At 35.1% G+C, this 19,204-nt stretch overlaps 1 protein-coding gene across 4 annotated transcripts in view; it reads left to right on the forward strand.

The window, feature by feature from the left end:
- Positions 1-19,204, forward strand: part of NTRK2 (neurotrophic receptor tyrosine kinase 2) — a 400,497-nt gene that overhangs the window by 170,312 nt on the left and 210,981 nt on the right. The window contains exon 13 of one of the 4 annotated variants that reach the window (XM_074280192.1): positions 11,940-17,272. The exons of the other annotated variants lie outside the window; for them this stretch is intronic. Coding sequence (XP_074136293.1) covers positions 11,940-11,977 — 38 coding nt within the window. The 3' untranslated portion in view covers positions 11,978-17,272. Of the gene's footprint in view, positions 1-11,939; positions 17,273-19,204 lie in introns of those variants that run through there. 4 annotated transcript variants of the gene reach the window in all.

Raw genomic sequence — 19,204 nt, forward strand, 5'->3', positions numbered from 1 at the left:
AAATAACTTAGACTACCTGAAGAGGGCTTTGACTCTTACTAGAGATATAGCTGTACCCGCTTGATGTGCCTCACTTACATAGTTACCATGTTTCTGAAAAGTTAATCAGGAATTTTTCTTTCATTAAAATATATATTTTAATATATATATATATTGTAGCCAATTATAACAATCATTAATCACAAGTAATTTTTAACATTAGCTTTAATTTTAGTTTGAAATGCTCCCTTTCCTTCTCAATACTCATATGCATGCCACTTAAGTCTACAATCTATAAACAAATACTTAGCAGAGCTCAATTATTTATAGCAAGAATGGGAATTTTTTCTTTTTCTTCTTCTACTGAGAGTCATTAGACTGCAGGGGAAAAACATTCAAAGTCAACATAAAAAATCAACTAAAATGTAAAATTAAGATCAGATAACTTAGGTATCTATTTAATGTATGAAGTTTTCATAAAGAATATATATATATATATATCAAATGATAAATATTTCATTTATGTACTATAAATAGTAAAAGAAAATACAGAAAAGGGAATGAAGGTGCAGAAGTGAAGAAAAAGACGAGGCAGCAAAAGGAAGAAGAGAGAAAAAGAAAGAAATAGGTTAAAATAAGGATTATAATTATAAAGAAGAGAGAAGGAAAGATGATAAAAATAGGAAGATGTAGAAAGAAACTGAAACATACATAAAATAAGTCAGGCCAGGTCATGTGCAAAGAGAAAGACATTGTTTTATTTAGTTAATATTCCTATCTTAGGCTCTTTACACAGTACCAATAAAGAACTTTAAAGACTGTACATTTACAATTATAGGTTGTAAATACCTTTTGACACATGTTCCATTGGAAAGGCTGGATTGAACCTGAGTCAAACAAAGGTTCCTTACCTCTAAGTTACAATAACCTTTTATAAAGCCAGAAATAATTTTAAAGTTAATAATTATTTCAATTTTTCCATTCATATGATTTATTATAACAGATTCTTTGCCTATTTCCTTGTTTATCTAAAAGATAAATGTTGTGAATAACTCTTTGTCATATCACAGTTAAGACAGACCAACATCTGTCCAACTGCAGCTGTAATTTAAATCTTAGGATATTGCACTCTTAACTACTGGACAACAAGTGTCTCAGTGTGGAGAATAAAAAAAAAAAAGAGAATAAGTTTAAACTTCACCAATTTTACTCTATGCAAATATAATTAGAGATTGTACTTTCATTTGCTGTTATTTTCCATTGCCATCATGTAAAAACAACATTTGTCTTATGCACATCTGTCTCAGAGTGCTTTCCTTTCCTTTTCTTGGATATTGATGAGTGTTTTGAATCACAAATAGTAACTGTATTATAAGCCTTTTTTTCCCTTATGGCAGTTTTGGCTTGCTTGGAGCTTCCTGTAAACCATTGGAAACATTTTTAAAATCCTATATGATATCATTGAGTTTACATGAGACATTGAGAAGACAGCTCATTGCTGGATTTAGAGTCAAAGAAACATTTCCAGTTCTAAATCTATCATCCCATGATTCAGGAAGATTTCATTTGCCAGAGTTGTGGCTCTGATCCATCCTTAGTATAATAGCAGTGATTCTCAACAAAGCCAACATCTTGGTATCTATGGACAAAAATTATAAGATGGAATAAAATAAAGCCTTTCTATATGTAAATGTATAAAGAACATATAAGTCTTATATGGGCATATATGATCATCCATGTAATTATCTATTGAACTTAAACTTTCATTTTTCCCCTCTGCTCATTAGTTGGAAGTAAACCAAAAAAATAAAAAAAGTTATGAAGAGACAGACTTACCAAGCTATAACACGAAGAGTCACAGAAAGAAAGAGACTCTTTTGTGTCATTCAGAGAGGGGTGTTGCCATATAAAAACCACTGAGGGGTGGCAAATTTCCAGCTGTGGGAAAATGTTGCTAAGGTGTTAGGACAGGGAGGTAGAAGCTTCACGTAGCAATATCTTGTTGTTGTTGTTGTTGTTGTTTTTAAATGAGCCATTTGAACAAAAAAGACTGCTAACCACAATATTTCTAATCTGTCTGAGTTAATTTAATTTCAGCCATTTCACGCTTGACTTTGGTCAACCTGGGTTGAATCCAGCTGGGGCGTTGATGTTTCTATGAGTCTGTGATCTCACTGATGTGGCTAATTCTTCATCTCACCATGCAATTCACAACATAACCATGACCTGTCAACCTAGACAATTCTTGTGATCCTCAAATATCAGGAGAGAGAGAGGGGGGGGGGAAGGGAGAAAGCAGAAAGACAAGATAGACACATGGAGAAAGAAATAGAAACTCTAGTTAATGGGAGCTTCTTTTTTAAATGAATCACTTGATGTGAAGATCAGGAAGAGAAAACATGTTGATTGTATACTGTGCCAGGACCTTAATGCATTGTGTGAAAGAACTTTAAGTGAGCTAATCCCGTTTATAGATGCATGACTGAGTAAGGGCTCATAAGTTAATGAGCTAAGAGGAAATCTTGCAGGGCTGAAAAGGCAGCATCTCAGATCTTCTATCAAGAGAAGCATTCAAAGATGCCCTAGTTGGCCTGGGTAATGTAGAAGGCCAACTTTGACACCTTTTACTTAGACTTCTTCAAGTATCAAAAAAGTGACAAGTGCAGTTGGAGTTAATGTCTATGGAGATCATATTCCTTGCTCAAGTGGTATCCATAACATTTTCCTTTACCTAAACTTCTTGGTGACTTTAGTACCTTTTCAATTCAGGTCATGTGCTACTACTACCTGTAGTCCTTTCCTGATTCTATCAACTATTAGTCTCACCTTTCATGCTTATTTTGCATTCATATTTGGTACTTACTTATCTATGCATATCTTGTATCCACACTTCTCCTTATCCCCAGTAAAATGTGAGCTTCTTGCCAACAAGAACTGTTTTGTTTGTTTTTTCCTTTTTATCTTCAACATCGGCTTCTTATTTCTCAGCTTCTTTACTTCCCTGGACAAAGCGTAAATGTGCTTTAAGCCAGCATAGAGGGGCATGTGGCTGGTTCTTATTTTTTCCCTTCCTTCCTTCTCTCTCTTGCACTCTCCTTGTTTGGCTTCAGTCTCTTAGTTTGGCTGAGACAGGGTGTGGTTGTCAGTGGGAAGTGACTGGTGATCAGAGAGTCAAGACCTTGTCAAGAGAGTCGCCTTCTTCTCTCCACCTTGCTCTGCTGAATACTGAATTGTAGAAGTTGTGTCCAACAGCTTTAGTCTAAATAAGCAGCCTGAGCAGCAGTTCTTAATGTCCTTGACTGCTGGCAATCAATAGAAAGTAATGCAAACATAATATCAGCAGGCAGCCAGGTGAAGAGAGAATGACTTCAGGACAGCCATACTCTGTATTAGAAGATACCAAGTTATCAATTTCCCCTTAGAAAGAAGACATTCTTTAAGAATACTGATCAAAATTCTTTGCTTTACAACTCCAAATGTTAGAAAAGACCTGCACCTTTCAAAGTGCCAGTGCAAAAAGAATATGAGACCTGCCCTTTATTTCATGCAAAGGCATTGTCAATTAGATTAAGGTAATTAATGTTCATTCTACACAAGTCAGGGCATTTTTAACCCCACCTATCTGTTTTTGCACTCTGAAATGCCAAGTTCTTGGGTGAGATTTTTATTATCTTTTTGCTTCCAACTCATTTTAAATTGAGATTGGATTTGCAGGATATTTTTTTAAGTATAGGCAATTGCTTAACCCTCCCCTGCTTAATATCTTTGACTTGAGATTCAGTGGACCAAATCTTTCAGCACATTTTGCCTCAATCCTGTAGTTATAAAAGCAGGAGAAATGGTTCATAGTCTCTTTGGAAAGCTTACTTAGGAAAGATCACCAGTATGCTATTTTTCAATCTAGATTCCAGAAAACCTTTCTTTGAGTTTCTAAAGAAAGTGTAGCTGTTCAATCATGTCTTTAATCTGGGTCTGTTCTGTTTCTTTCAGAGCCCAACTCAACTTCATGCTAGGATCTGTTTTCTCACTGGAGGAGTCTATTTTCTCTTTTCTACTTATAATTAATAATTTGAGTTATTCTTCTTAGTAACTTGCTTATTAGTATACAGAATCACATCACATCACCAGATAGGATCTTGTCAGTGCCCAGTAGCTGACTTTTTGTATTCCTTGTTTGTCAGGTATATATCATCTGTTCTTTGTAAATGCATGTATATGTGTGTGTGTGTGTATGTTTGTGTATGTGTAAATATATATATATATTTATATATTAAGCAATTTTATTACCATAGGGAACCTCCTAAAAAGGAACTTCTTATACCAAAGCAATTTAGGTGCTGGACTTTATAAAGTCCAAGTACATTAAATGTAAATGACTTGACGTTCACATTGCCACTATGTATCAGAAATAGGATTTAAATGCAAAGCTTCAAGGCCAAATCTTTATCCACTATGTTGGCTTGCTTTTTGTATTATGCTGCCCAGCCTGGGATCTGTGTTGATCTCCTAATATTTTTCTGACATTATTTTTAGGCTTTATGATTTCACCTTCTTAGCAGTTCTTTGCAGAGCTCTCCATAGCTGGCTCTGTTTTTCTTTTCTGGGTCATTGGCCTTTTTACTCCACATTTCTTTTTTTCTGACACTATTTCTAGGCTTTACAATTTCACCTTCTTGCCAATACCTTCTTTCAACTATAGTATCCTAGCTTCATAGATTTAAAACAAAAAAAGACTTTCAGTGCAATCTAGTCCAGACTCCTTATTTTAAAGATGAGGCCCCACAAGGTTAAATGACCTTCCCAAGATCACATAGACAGTATGTGACAAAGGCAGTACTTGAATCCAAATCCAGTGGTTTTTTTTTTTCCTGGTAGCTTAATTCATTTCTTTCTTCTTCCTCAGTAATGCATATACAAAGCCTCCCTTTTAGTTACTTTGGAAGGTCCCAAGCATTTTTTGGAGATTACAGTATGTTTGTTTTCGATCTATTTCAAATGTTTATTTATTTTGGAATTCTCAGGCTTATATTTCTTTTTTTATGGAACAGATTTTTATGGCAATTTTGACTAGGGTATTTTGGTCAAACATGTATGTTTTAAGTTCAGATCTCCATTGCCCTTTCAGAATCATTCATATTAGCTTAGGACCATTGATCTTGAGCTGACCAGATCTCAGCGATCATCTAATCCAACCCACTCATTTTGCAGATGAAGAGACTGAGGTCCATTGAAGGGAATTAAATTGCTTTGACTCTAGAGTTAGTGCTCTTTTCTCTCTGCCATGCTATCTTTTTCATAAAAAAGGAATGTTTGCCTTTGTATCATCTGTACACCTTTTATAACATAATGGAGGATCAGAGTAACCTTAATCAAGCAAACAAAAACTTAACATGCTTCCAAGATGCACACACTGGATATTCATATAACCAGTCTTATAATCCTCCAAATTTTGCTGATTCACTGTCATTTCTAGAGGAAGTTTTTTGGCAACTCAGTTTACCAATTGCACATAGTAAATACCATAATTTACCCTGGTATTACAGTTGCAAAGCACTTGGGAATCCTTGGAGGACAATCCAGGTAAGACTATCATCATCTTGATCCCAAAAGTACATTCACTGAATAAATATTTATGGAAAGCATACACTGTCTGAGATACTAATACAGTCACTGTGGGGAGAGGGTGATGCAGAGATATTTAAGACTTCCCTCTGTCTTCCAGAGACTTCCAGTTAGAAGGAGGAAAAGCTAAGCTATATAGACAATTAGAAAACAAGTGATGTTAAATGTTAGATGTTAGGGAAAAAAAAAAGATGAGAGATGATAAGTACCATGTGATTCATACTGATAATCATCACAGGAATTTAGCAGAGTGAGATATTACTTCTAGATGAAGTCATTGGACATAATTTCATGGAGAACATGGTACATGAAATAGATCTTAACAGATGGAAAGCATTTCAGTAGGCTGAGATTGGTCGTAGACAGTGAAGGACATAGCCTGGGCAAAAGCATGTAGGTGAGAAAACACAAATGCAGTGGAAGGGTAGGGTTTTTGTTTGTTTGTTTGTTTTTCCTGACATAAGATTTAGAGAAAAAAAGAAAGAAGATCCATTTATGTTCCACTTAAGTTCACAAAAAAGATAGAAATATCATGGTTGCTCAAAATGAAGTTAGACTACAAGGAATGTAAATTCCTTCAATTTCTTTCTCCATGTTTCTTAGGAAATACCTTATTCTCTTTGGATGCCATTTTTTCTCACATGTAAAATTAGCAGAATAAACAAATTGTCCCATAGAAACATTGTAAGGAAGTATCTAATGTGTACAGATTACATAAACATTCCTAGTTTGGGTGATACCTGTTCAAACCCAAGCTGTGATTAAAAAAAAAAAAAGAGCTGAATAAAACTCAAAGTTATAGCCTTTTTCTATGCCTTTAGAAACTAAAAAAAAAAGTTTCTGGAATCTAATTTTCCCCCATTTTCCTATCTAGCTGTTGTTCCATTAGATTTTATTAGGTCACAGAGCATTAATCTCTTTTAGCCAGTAAACATTTCCAGAAAGCCACATGGAAAGAACTCAGTTTTCTTCTTCATGGAGTTCTGGTGACACCGTGTTTTCCCTGCACTGCAGCTCCCACCAGCATAGCCAAATGGCATCTTGCCAAGGAGCCTCTGAAGCTGGGAATGAGTTATCATTTCATTTAATTTTCTACTTGAAATCCCAAAGTGACAAATTTGATAAGATTTGCCTTTTTAGATAACAGCTGCATCTTTCTTCCCTTTTCTTCTCTGTCCTTTCTACTCAGCAGTTTTCCCTTCCTTCTAGATAAATTGCTGTTAATTTAAATGTGCTGTGGATCCATGTCATTTTATGGTTGATTGCTTCTGAGTAACAGGAGGAAAACGTGTGCAAGTCTGAATGTAAATAAATCTAATGGTTCAGGCACCAACAATATAGAAAGCACTATTCAGGACTGACCTTCAATTTAGGACACAGATCCCACCTGCCATCCTTTCCTTAGTATATACAAAGAGCATGTCACTGGGCTAGAGAGGGATTTGAAGTTTTGTTCCCCATTCTTCTTTTTCTCCCAGTCCAAATATGCAATTGTTTATTACAAAGCACCTACTAGGTGCTAAATTCTAGAGATACAATAGGAAATAGGAAAGGCAGTATGAAAAATAGTCTCCACCTTAATTCTATTATGAATTTATAATATTTACATAGAAAAGTAACTATTAGAAAATAAGACTGAGAGACTAAGAATAATTAGGAGAATCAAGAAAGACTTCCTCAGAGATGACACCTGAGGACATCCTTGAAGGAAGTTCAAGCTTCTGAAAGGGTAGATTCGAGGATGGAATGCATTCCAAACATGGGACAATCTTTGCAAAGAAGAGGTGGGAGATGCTATTCAGGGAACAGCAAATAGACTCTTTTGGTAGGATGGGGAGTGTGTGCAGGGTACTAATGTGAAATGTCGGGTAAAAGTTGGCTGGAGCTAGGCTGTGAAGTAGGTCTCTTACTCCCTTTCTTTATGAACTGAGCAGGTCTCATTCTCCTCAGATGCCATTTTTTTTTTCTCACATGAAAATGGGCACAGCAATACCAAATTGTCTCACAGAAATGTTCCAAGGAAACATCCAGTGGATACAAAATAATTTCACTGTCAAGTTAAATATATATATATATATATATATATATATATAGACACACATATATATATACACATATACATATACACATACATATATATATATATTTACATATATATATATATTAATCCTAGAAGCAATTGAAACTTTTGAACAGGAGAGTGAAATGGTGCTTATGCTTTTGGAAGGTTACTTTGGCAGACATGTGAAGGATGGTATGGGGAGGTGAGAGTCCTGAAGCAGAGAGTTCAGTTGGAAGGTTCTTGCAGTAGTCTAGGTGAGAGAGAATAAAGAGGTCAGTCTAAGGTGTTGGTTCTATGAGTATAAAGTGGGTGTGGAAGTAGAATTAACAAGACATAGCAATCTCTTGGATATGGGAAATGAAAGAGACTAAAGATAATGGGTGATTCTAAGGTTATAAACCTACATGACAGAAAGGGTGTGGGTACCCTCAACAGAAATGGGGAGTTTGGAGGAGATGTATTTAGGTGGAAAAAATAATGGTTTCCAGTTTGGTACATGTTTAGTTTGAAAATTACACAGGACAAATAAGTGTAGATTCCCATCAGGCAGCTAGTGAGGCAACTTTAGAGCTTGGGAGGTAGATGAGACTTTCACTCTATGACTTTGGGAGTCATCTGTTGAATTCATATGAAATGGCAAAATAACTAAGAGTGAGAGTGTAAGAGACAAGAGATCCAAGTTGGGAGGGAGTAGGGAGGAAACTAAATAGAAAAAGGAGAGAAAGAAGGAGGAGCAGGTCCAAAAATTGTATTTGGGAATCATAGTTCAATCCTGAGAACTGTGAAATGAGGAAGGTGAAATGAGGAAATCAAAAACCAAGAGCTTTATAGGTCAAGAAGGTTGAGGACTGAGGAAAGACCACAATGTTAGTTGATCATTGGATCTTCTCTCCTCAAACTTTTCTGCCAGCCTTTTTTGCTTGCTCTTCATATTAGCTAAGGTTAGCTGGCATGGTGCTGGGGCAAAAAGTTATAAAGGATGAAGAATGTGGTTCTGTCATAAATCTTGTGGGATCATTGAAATGCTGCAGTTGTTTGTGAGTGTCAGATTGTCAAAATACTGATATTTCAGGCTCAAAAGCTATACAACTACTTTGGCTGTTAAGACAACAAGATGTTCAGCAATTTCTCATCTAAAAACTTACTCTTTATCAAGGGAAATAATATATTATTTTGTGTCATTTGTGATCTATTTCTTGGTCCTTATATAATATGAAAATTCAGCAATACAAGGGGATGAATCCAGGCAAGTCTGACCCTTTGATTTAAGCTTAGAAATCTAATAGCAATATCTTAAAAACACTATTTAAGTCAAATTTTTTTCAACATGTGCTGAGAGCCCTATGGTGAATTAACAGTAAGTCAGGTCCAAGGTTGAATCAGACTGCAGACAGAGGTCTTGCTTCCTTGGTGAAACAGAAAATACAAATCGTGGTGTATGTATGTTTGGGAAAAAGAATCCTAGAGATTTTAATAGATTTTATAGCAATCTGATATCCATTCCTCAGTAAAGAAGATGAAGTTACAGATTTCCTCTCAGTACTGTCTTATTTGTTTATAATTATGGTGGATTCCAGTGGATTGGATTTTGGGTGTTAGGCAGAGTTCTGAACTTTATTTCTCTCTAAGGAAATGCATTATGGGTTTATTTAACAGAGAAAATGCTATAACAGGAACACAATACCAATTTTAGTACAAGCAAACCTAGCCTAGCCTCATATCTGAAAACTGTTAACAGTGTTTATATAGCCTGATAGATTCATGAAAGATGAGAAGGAACTTATGATGGAAATCAGATGGACCTAATTCATGATACAAGTGCTTAAACAGCTTTGTAAACTTTAAAGTGCTATATAAAATATTGTAATTATTAACATTATAAACTTTACATTCTATATTCTTTCTAAATATTCTCTTCATATCATCTCTTCTAAATATCCTCAGCTTTCAGGAAGATAGCAGAATAAATTAGTCTTCTCCCCTTCAAAGTATCATTTGCCCAATAACTCAGTATTGAATTGATAGATATTTGGCTTGGAGTGATGTCTCTTATTTTCATGAGCTACTTCTTTCCTCTTTTTTTTTTTTTTGGCAAACTTGTCATCCTCAGATTAAGCTGGTGGTTTCAATTGGAAGGAATTGCTAAACCTTTAAGCATCTACCAGCTAAGGTATTTGCCTTTATATTTGGTCTGCACATTTTACGTGCCATAGTACATATGCAGAGCTATTTGTTGCCTCAAGGTTAAACATTTAAAAGAAGGAAAGGGTACAAAAAGGAATTAGTCACTCCTACTGATTATTTCCTAAATTCATGGTGGTTTAAGCTAGTTAAACTCTAGATAATGTTTGACTTTTACACTGAATTAGACACATCTGGACTAAACTGGTTTAATTTTCTTTCCAGTCAAGCTGATGGGAGAGAAAAAATGATCATAAGAATGAAAATTCTGAGACTCTTTCCCATTGTTGTTATAAGCTTAACAGGATATTAGTATAGGCTATTGTTCATAATCTCAGATCTGGGAACCAAAAAAAACCACCACAATTTGACAGCTATAACACCATATTAAAAAAAGTGATGGGAATTTTAAAAATATTGTCAAATCTATACCTAAATGACTTAAGGTTTTCTAGTTAGTCAAACTTATTCAGATTCATACCTAGTAATATAAAATGCCATATAAATTAAATTAATTAAAATTAATATTTTTATGGAAAACATTGGGTTTTATCTTTGTTCTTTATAGAATGTCTTCCTGCCTTTCCCTTCCTAGCTAAGTGCTGAAGGTACAAAGAAAGCAGTCCCTACTTTCAAGGAACTCACAGGTTGATGGTAAAGATAACACAAGTCTATTTATAAACAAGATAAATACAGGATAAATTGGAGAGAATCATCAGAAGGAAGGCCCTAGCATTAAGGGAGATTGGGAAAGGCTTCTTGTGAATGGTGAGATTTTAACTAGGGCCAAGGAAATCAGGAGGCAGAGATGAGGAGAGGGAGGATTCCAGACATGGAGGCAACCAGAGATAATACCTAGAACTGAGGGATAGATCATCTTAAGGAAGGAAGAGCAAGAAAGGCAGTATCACTGTATTTTAAAATCTGATATTATGTGAAGTCTAGAGAGGTAATGAGGGTCCAAACAGAAAACCAAATGGAAGATTTTAAATTTGATTCTAAAGATGATAGGAAACTACTGGAATGTCTTGATTTGAGGAGAGGAAAGTATTGCATGAGTCAAGACATGTACTTCAGGAAGACAGCTCTTTGATTGATGAGTAGAGCATGTATTGTATTGGGTAGAGACTGAGGCAGGGAGACTAACCAGCAGACAATTGCACAATATTAGGACATGAAGTGATGAAGGCTTACACCACAGTGACTAGATTGTTAGAGAAGAGCAAGTGGCATATATGAGTAATGTTATATTGGTGAAAATGACAGGACTTAGCAGCAAATTGGATATGAGAAAGTGAGAGAAAGTAGAGAGTGCAGGATGACACATAAGTTGCAAGTCTGGATAACTGGGATGGATAGCAGTATCCTTGACAGTGATAGGAAAATTTCAAAGATAGTTGATAAGATTAGAAGGTAAATAGATTTACAACTAGAAAGAAACTTAGAAATCATGGAACCACAGATCTAGAGCTGGAAGAGATCTAGAACTTCTAGGCCAACTTTCCTTATTTTCCATAAGAGAAAAATGGGTCCCAAATAGTGATTTGCCTGACTCTAAATCCATCACTCCTCTGTCCCAAAATTTAAGAAAATGAAGAAGAAAGGATCCCAAAGGTAACAGAAGCAAATTTGTTGACAGAAGTCAGTTTTATTTTAATTTCTATTTCCATTGCAGCATATCAGATTCCTGAGAAAGATTCTGCCTTGTCTGAAGTTATTTTTTATTTTTTTATTTTTAATTACTTTGGGTAAATTAAAATCAAGTCAAAATGAGATGTGCCATAATTGTATCCAACTACTCTGTGTGTAGAAGACCACAGTGTCTTTGGCCATCTTTCATTTCTCAATAAATCCAAGGATTTTATAGAGCTTTTCTTTCAAGTTCCAAATCAAACTGTTTAATAATGAGACACACATTTTTCTCATGTATCATTATTTTTATTTTACATGTTTTTCATGTTTTAAGATGTATTTTATGTTGTTTTATGTTTTTCCTGTTCATTTGTTTCTTTTAAATTGACTGTACATGTATGTTAATTTTTCTTCAATTTTTGTTTTAAAGCATGACTTATGTTTTATTTTGTGTTTCTTTTAGGTTTTGTTTTGTTTCATAAGATCCCACTGGATGGGTAACTGAAATAAAGAAACAGACAGAAAAAGGGGCTGTTGTGCTTGTTGGTTGGAGCTGTACTCTATGCTGGACTCTAGGGAATGGACACTGTTCTTGTCCTGGGAAATGCCATTTGTTTGGGATTTTTCTGATAGATGTGGGTGGCATTTGAAGGACTCAAAAATACACACATATTCTGACCTGCTTTGGTAATACCAGAGCAAAAACATTCCCCAGGCAGCTAAGAAACTCAAGAAATCATGAGAAATAAATGATCCCACTTTGTTTTTACTATGGGTTCTAACTCAGTATTCAGATGACACTTCTTTTCCATTGTTCTTTCCTTCTGAAAGGACCACACTGGAAAAAAAAACCTAGGGATTTAGAATTATAGCTTCTTTGTGTTTTTTTTTAAAGGGGGACTGCAAAGTTTGAAAAAAAATCCAAATAAAAAAGTGACATTTAAATATAGTTAAAGTAAATATTCCCCATCAGGTCCTGCTTTTTCCTAGAAGTTTTGACTTCAGAGGCTTTCACTTAATTTAAGCAATTTTTTCAGAGGTGCCAGAAGAATACATAATTCCCTTTGGCTTCCTACATCTGTCATTGAAATTGAAAAGTCATTTTCTATCCTTTGCATTAAAGATCCAAGCTTTTGTTAAGACCCCCCCCAATATCATAGAGGGTCAACAACTTCCTTGGAGTTAAATACTTTACCTGGAGCATTCTGAAGAGTTTTTGTTTATTTTTTTAAATTAAATTGGGAGTTGTCTGTCTAGGTCAAAGAGCAAAGCAAAATTGTGGACCGGCTAACATAGGAATCTTAGTGAAAGATATCCTTAAGATACAATTATAATGTTGCTTTTTTAATAATAATAATTGATATTTATATAGTGTCTTAAGGTATGCAAAGCACTTTGAAAAGATTATTTTGTCCTCACACTAATCCTGAGAGGCAGGTGCTATTATTATCCGATTTTCCAGATGAGGACACATATAATGAGACAAGTTAAGTGACTTGGTGTCTGAGGCTGGATTTCAACTATGCCTTCCTGACTCCCAAATCTAATATTTTATCTTCAAAACCACCTATCTGCTTTTTATTTGCTCTCCTGACTTAACCTGCTTTTGAAAAGGTGTGTGCACTGAGAAGCAACCTTCTTGCTTCCTTTAGAAAAGGTTAGCTTTTTTCAAATGTAAAAATTATAAAAGTAGATTAGTCTGGCTTCTGAGAAGAGGAAGACTGTCTTCAAGTGAGAGCTGCTCCTAAGGAATATTTGGACTCAGTCCTGCTTTAGCTTTCACAGCCACTAAAGCTTTGTGCTTCCTTGGAGGTGCAGAAAGATGAACAGACCTTCAGTAATATCTGCTTTCTGACTTGTGATCTCTTTGGTGAGAGGTCAGTCAACCTTCTAGCAAGAGACCCCTGATTTTCTCCCTTAGTTTTATTGATGGCTCATTCAATTCCCTTTTCAATTATAGTTATTTTTCCATGTCCAAGAAATGTCATGTGCCATCATTCAGAACTTACTTGTTGGAGTAAATGAGATGTCAGGGTTACAGTATTTGATTTAAAAGAAAATACAAACATTTCTAGAAGTTAAATCTAAACTTAGTATACTGCTGCTAAACGAGCACCTCTCACAGTTTGTTGTTTGTTTTTAATATTTGATCAAGCTTTGCAGTCCAACTTTAAGACATGGTAACAGGGTTTGGGTTTTTAACTAGTCCAACATGTGGGGAAACATTGTTTTGAATCCTGTGTAATCAAATCATTAATCTTAATAAACCACAATTGATTTAGGCAGCACTTGATATAAAGAGAATATCCATGTTGAATATCTTATACTTTATCTTTTACATTAGTCACTAAATATGTTATTGCTTGCTACAAACATTCCTAAGGACCTATGGATTACAGCATTTATTTGATTGCTCAGTGCATATACTTTAAATAGTAGCACTTTTTTATAAAGCCAAACAAGACACACCCTCTGTGTCTGTTTCTCTCTTCCTCTTCTTCATTTTCCTTCTCCTCCCTCTTTCCCCCCTTTCTTCCTTTTCCATTCCTTTCCCTCCCCACCTCTGTGTCTTCTTCTCTTTTCTCCTCTCCTCTTTTGTCTCCTTCCTCTACCTCTGCCTTTGAAATACTTTCTTTCCAACAAGACCCTTAAATATGAAGGCAGCTAAACTTCATGGGGGGAGGCTTCCAATGTACTCTGCATTCCCTTTTTCCCACTTGCTGATAAATGACAGCTCCTGTCACTACTTAGATTTTGATCTTTCCCAAAGGTGTTGATTTACAAAGAATCTAACTAATTGCAGAATTCCTGGCCCTTAAAAAAAATGAAATTCAAACTGTGAACCAGTCAGGGACTATCAACATGGCAAAAGTTCTTAAATATCCAGCCTTTGGTACAAAAAGCTTTTATGTTATTCCACGGGACCATAAAAAGACTATGAATTGTTTAAAGACCATTTTACAAGTTTCCCAGACCTGAAAGGAAAACAAATGAATATTTATATTCTTGGTCTAAAAGGACTGCACTGTAGATTTTGTTTTAAAATGGAAAGAACTGGACAGATAAGGCAATTTAATATATCAAAAAGCAACTGACATCTCCTAGGAAACAAGAACAGCAGGCTATTAGAAGATTCCTCTGATTCATATAGTTCCCATTTTTCTAGCTTTCCACATTTTATCCCTAAAGACCAGAATCTGTTACATATTCTCCATTTCCTCTGTTTTAGACTCCCAACTTCCATTCATCCCCTTTTATATCCACTTTCCCAAATTAAAAAAATTTTGGAGGGGTACATATCATTCATTTCCTTTTAGTGCAAAAGATTAACAAAGTTGTTGCCCCTTCCCTGCCTCTCCACAAAATCAGTATTGATATAAAAAGATGGGAGTGATTCCATCCCTTTGATTTTTTTTTTTAATTAGATTTCAAGCTTAGGCCTTGTAATCATCCCTAAATTTACTATATGTTAGGGACATTCTTATGACTTCCAACTATTTCATTATTCTAGGCTTCTTCCCTCCTGCCACTAATCCATCTTGCCCAGCTTACCTCCCCACTGTCCTTTAATTAGTCCACTTCCACATTGGCCAGAGGCATCCCCATAAACTTTTCCATGCTCTCTTTCTGGAAAAATTGTTATATTTCCTCTGTGCTTAGTCTTGATTTTTAGCCGAGGTCATCAGGTATTTTCTAGGTATTTCCAGGGTTTCAGTGAGTCTTTGAAAAATGGGAAGGCAGCATATGATTTTAAAAATTAAACCCTATGCAGTCTTTATCCGCTCTCAACATCCTGGCCTTTGCCTTAGTGAACTAGACAATTCCATCAACTTTAGCTGTTTCTATGTGGATAATGTCTGACCATGGCTACGTAAAAATAATTCTGTCTATGAGAAGACTGCGATTTCCAGCAGTGTTTTGTGTGGTAAAAAAGGAATTCTGAGGCATAGTTAGAGCTGGATCAAGGATTTTTTGTCCTGGCCCCATAATGCTATGGTTGGCTTTATCTCAGGGTTCCTAAGTTGGACACTGAGAAATAGTCAGTGAGAAGATTGGCTGCAGCTTCTTGAAACACAAAGATGCTTGGCTAAAGCTAAATGAGTTACAGGAAAAACTGGGTGTTGGCTCTTAAACCACCTGAGCTATCCCAGTGAGTGCTTGGAGGTCTCTGTAGGGATTAAAACCAGGAAACAACCACCATCACCACCAAAACTATTTTGTTTGGAAAATACAAATCCCATTATTTAGTAATAGGAACCAAGAATTCCTAAATAATACTCAGACTGAGAGGAAAATAGATAGGAATGTAGTTGGCTCTGTTTTCTTAATTCACTGGAGATCCTCCTCCCCCATCTTCCTTTGGAAGGCTGATGGGCAACAAAATGAGAGTTTCTCTCATTCTATGTATTTATAAGATATTGAAATAGAATGGAGAGAGGAGAAAGGAATGTGATTTAACTTCTTTTCATATAGTACTGTGTATAAATGGTCCTGGCTATGTAGTAATTATAATAATAGCTGGAATTTATAAAATGTTTTAAAGTTTACAGTCTCCATTTCAGATGAATAAAATGAGACTGACAGAGGTTGTTATTTGCCTACCACCATATAGTTATGTGTCTAAGACCGGATTTGAACTTAGGGCTTCTTTATTTCAGACCATAGCTCTATCCTTTATCCTACCTAGCTTCTTCTTCCGCAGTATATTTTCCTGTTTTCAAAAATTTTCAAGACAGGCTAAACTGTCTTCTTGGGAATTCTGTATTGATAGCCAAGAGTTCCCTCACCCTTATTTCTCATGCCTATTTTAAATCCTTCTTAATGTAGGTGACAAATCCATTTTCTCTTGAAAAATTAAGTCAAGATGGAGAATGATTGCATAGTAGAAATTCAAAATAATATCACCGATTTCTGTAAAATATGTTACAGATATGGTCATCCTCTTATGTTTTCTTTTCTCTGGTGGATTGCAGCCATATAACTTGTATAGAAAAGGTTTGTCCAGAAACATTCAGAAAAGAAGAGTCATTTCCTGTTTTTATTTGGACCATCATCAAGTCATGTGATGCTATGTGCACCCATCTTAATTGTGTAGACTGAATTCCTACCACAACAGGTAGAATTCTGTCTTTAAACAGAGCAAATGTCACATATGGCAATTTTCCACTGATGCCTGCGACCCCATTTTCCTGATTTGGCAAGGGCAGAGGCAGCTTCTAGAAATGTAACTTTCACGTAGACATAATTTTGAATTAAAAGTTGGGTGAATGTTGAAATTAAAAAAAAATTAATATAGGATTCATTGGTGAGTTTCCAAAGTATGCTGATCCTATATCACATAGTCTGACCCCTTTGAAAGTTTTTGTGCAAAGCTCTTCCCTTCCTTAACATTTTGCACACAACAGGTACTTAATAACTGCTTGTTAATTCTAAAGGAAGAAAATTCATGATGTTTAAATTCTTCTTGATTCAGCATTCTTTATCTCAAGTCAATCTATAAGTGTATTATGCATATCTTTTGAAAAATTCCTGAAAAATAGGAAGCCCAATGTTTACACCATTTTATTTTCAAATCCATTTGCTGTAATCCATAGGCAACCTATGAATCATCCATATAACCACTTTTCCCCCTTAATGTGCCAGATTTTTCAAGCTGTTCTTTCACCTTTCCTGTAAATAATGGATGATCTTTTTAAAAAAAAAAATTAAATGCTGTTTTAACAGTGTGGGTAGACCATAAATGTATGTGTTGAATTTATTCATTTTTTTAACAAGCCAATAAAGTTTTATAATTCATTCCCATGTGTCTTTCACTATAGATATTTGCTCCCTTTCCTCACCCTTCCCTGAATGCCACCCTTTCTCACTCACATATGTATGTCATCTACCGTCTTTGGATTTAAAGTTCTTAAAAAAAAGTTGGCTATATCACTGCTCATTCCTAAGGTTATCCCAGGAAAGGATACCTATTGCACATTTCAAATCAATACTATTAAAAAAGAAAGAAAAAGAAACTTTCAAATTCTTTCTTGGGAAGAATGAGTAGAATATCTTTATGGTTTACTGGTACTTAAGAACAATGTTTTCATCCTGCTAAAAGTTTAAAAATCCCCAATATGTTTAAAGGAATTTATATATGTATATATTATCTGTGAACTGTGGGAAAATCATTTGGCATTTTAAATTTTGACCATCATGAAGCCCACAAAGAAGGTACACACTGCTTTTTCCTTCATTCTAAATGTCTTTGTGGTAAAAGTGGGAAATGCTATTTGACATTCTTTATGGTAGTGAAAGAAAGGAAATTAATGAATCCTGAAACAAAAGTTTCATGGGCTTCATGGTGTGATGTGTATATATTCATAGAAACTCTTCTCTTAGAGCTCTTTACTCTCACCCTCTCTACTATCTCTTACTTTCACACTCAGTTACTTTTTAAAAATAAATAATATACTTTTAAAAATACATTCTTGCCTGAATCTTCAGCCATGTGTAGTAGCAAAACATCAGATGCTTTGGGTTTTATGATGTCAGTTCCAAATTATTTGAGAGATACATTGTGGATGCCTTCATTGAGTTCCTGATGCAATTAAATTCAAAATAATAAAAAAAAAAACCCACACATTTATTAAGCACTTACTAGGCATATGACACTAACAGGTGCTGACAAGGACAAAAACAAAACAAAACGAGTAACCTCAAAGTCCTTGCCTTAAAAAAAGAAAGAATTTTTGAATTTTTGTTTGTATGCTTGATTTAGTGGTTTTTGTGGATTAGATTTGCCAAAGCACCTTCTGAAATTACCCATTTGAAACCAGGTTGACCATATGCATTACTTTTATAAGAGTACATTATTAGCTTGAATTCTAGTTCTATATGCTTCAAAGCTATATTTGTGCACTCAGATTGCATTAATTTGCATCCACTGATTAGTTATAATGCTTTCACATCTAATATGTACACTCAATAATTGTGCATGTGTAAATAATGGGATCTAATTTAAGGGATGCTTCTGAAAGAAAGTTCAGTATTCTGAACCTTATCCAAAGTCTAACTTTGGTCTCACCTATACAGGGGTCTTCATTTGAGGTTCGCAAATCAGATCTCTTGCCTTTGCTCTTTTTTTTCCCTGGAAAAATCTGATATTGTGTTTCTTATTGTATGAAATGGGGAAAACGTGCTTGCTATTTGGATCTCTTAAAAACACAAATAGTATTGTGTGAAGGATTTCACCAACTTTAGAAGAATGATGACTTAGGTTTCCTGAATCTACTGCTATATAACTTTCTTAAGTTGGATTCCTTTAGTGGGGGGGCTTTAAGCAATTTTATGGGTGAGGAAACTCCTGATGTGGAAACAGATAAACAGATAAAATCAAAATTTCTCTGTAACTGATAGTCTTAGAGCCACGAGGAGTTAAGTGATTTGCTCAGTCATACAGCCAGAATATGTTAGATGCAGGACTTGGAAAGCAAATCTTCTAAACTATAAGGCCATCTGTCTACCTATGTGATACCCACTCTGTCTCTCTAATCTGGGATGGGGGAGGGGCAGCGGCAAAGAATCTTTTGTCTTTGCTTTAACATTGCTTATGAATTATTGTTCTTTTTGTGCTGTTGTTGTGTCAACAAATAACTTAGCAAGAACTGATGTCAGATTATTTTAAATTATTCACTTAAGAAGACAGTTTCAAGTTATCTAGAAGCACCTTACATACCTATAAATAAT

The sequence above is a fragment of the Sminthopsis crassicaudata genome, chromosome 1 (genome assembly GCF_048593235.1).
Source record: "Sminthopsis crassicaudata isolate SCR6 chromosome 1, ASM4859323v1, whole genome shotgun sequence".
In the NCBI taxonomy this organism is placed as follows: domain Eukaryota; kingdom Metazoa; phylum Chordata; class Mammalia; order Dasyuromorphia; family Dasyuridae; genus Sminthopsis; species Sminthopsis crassicaudata.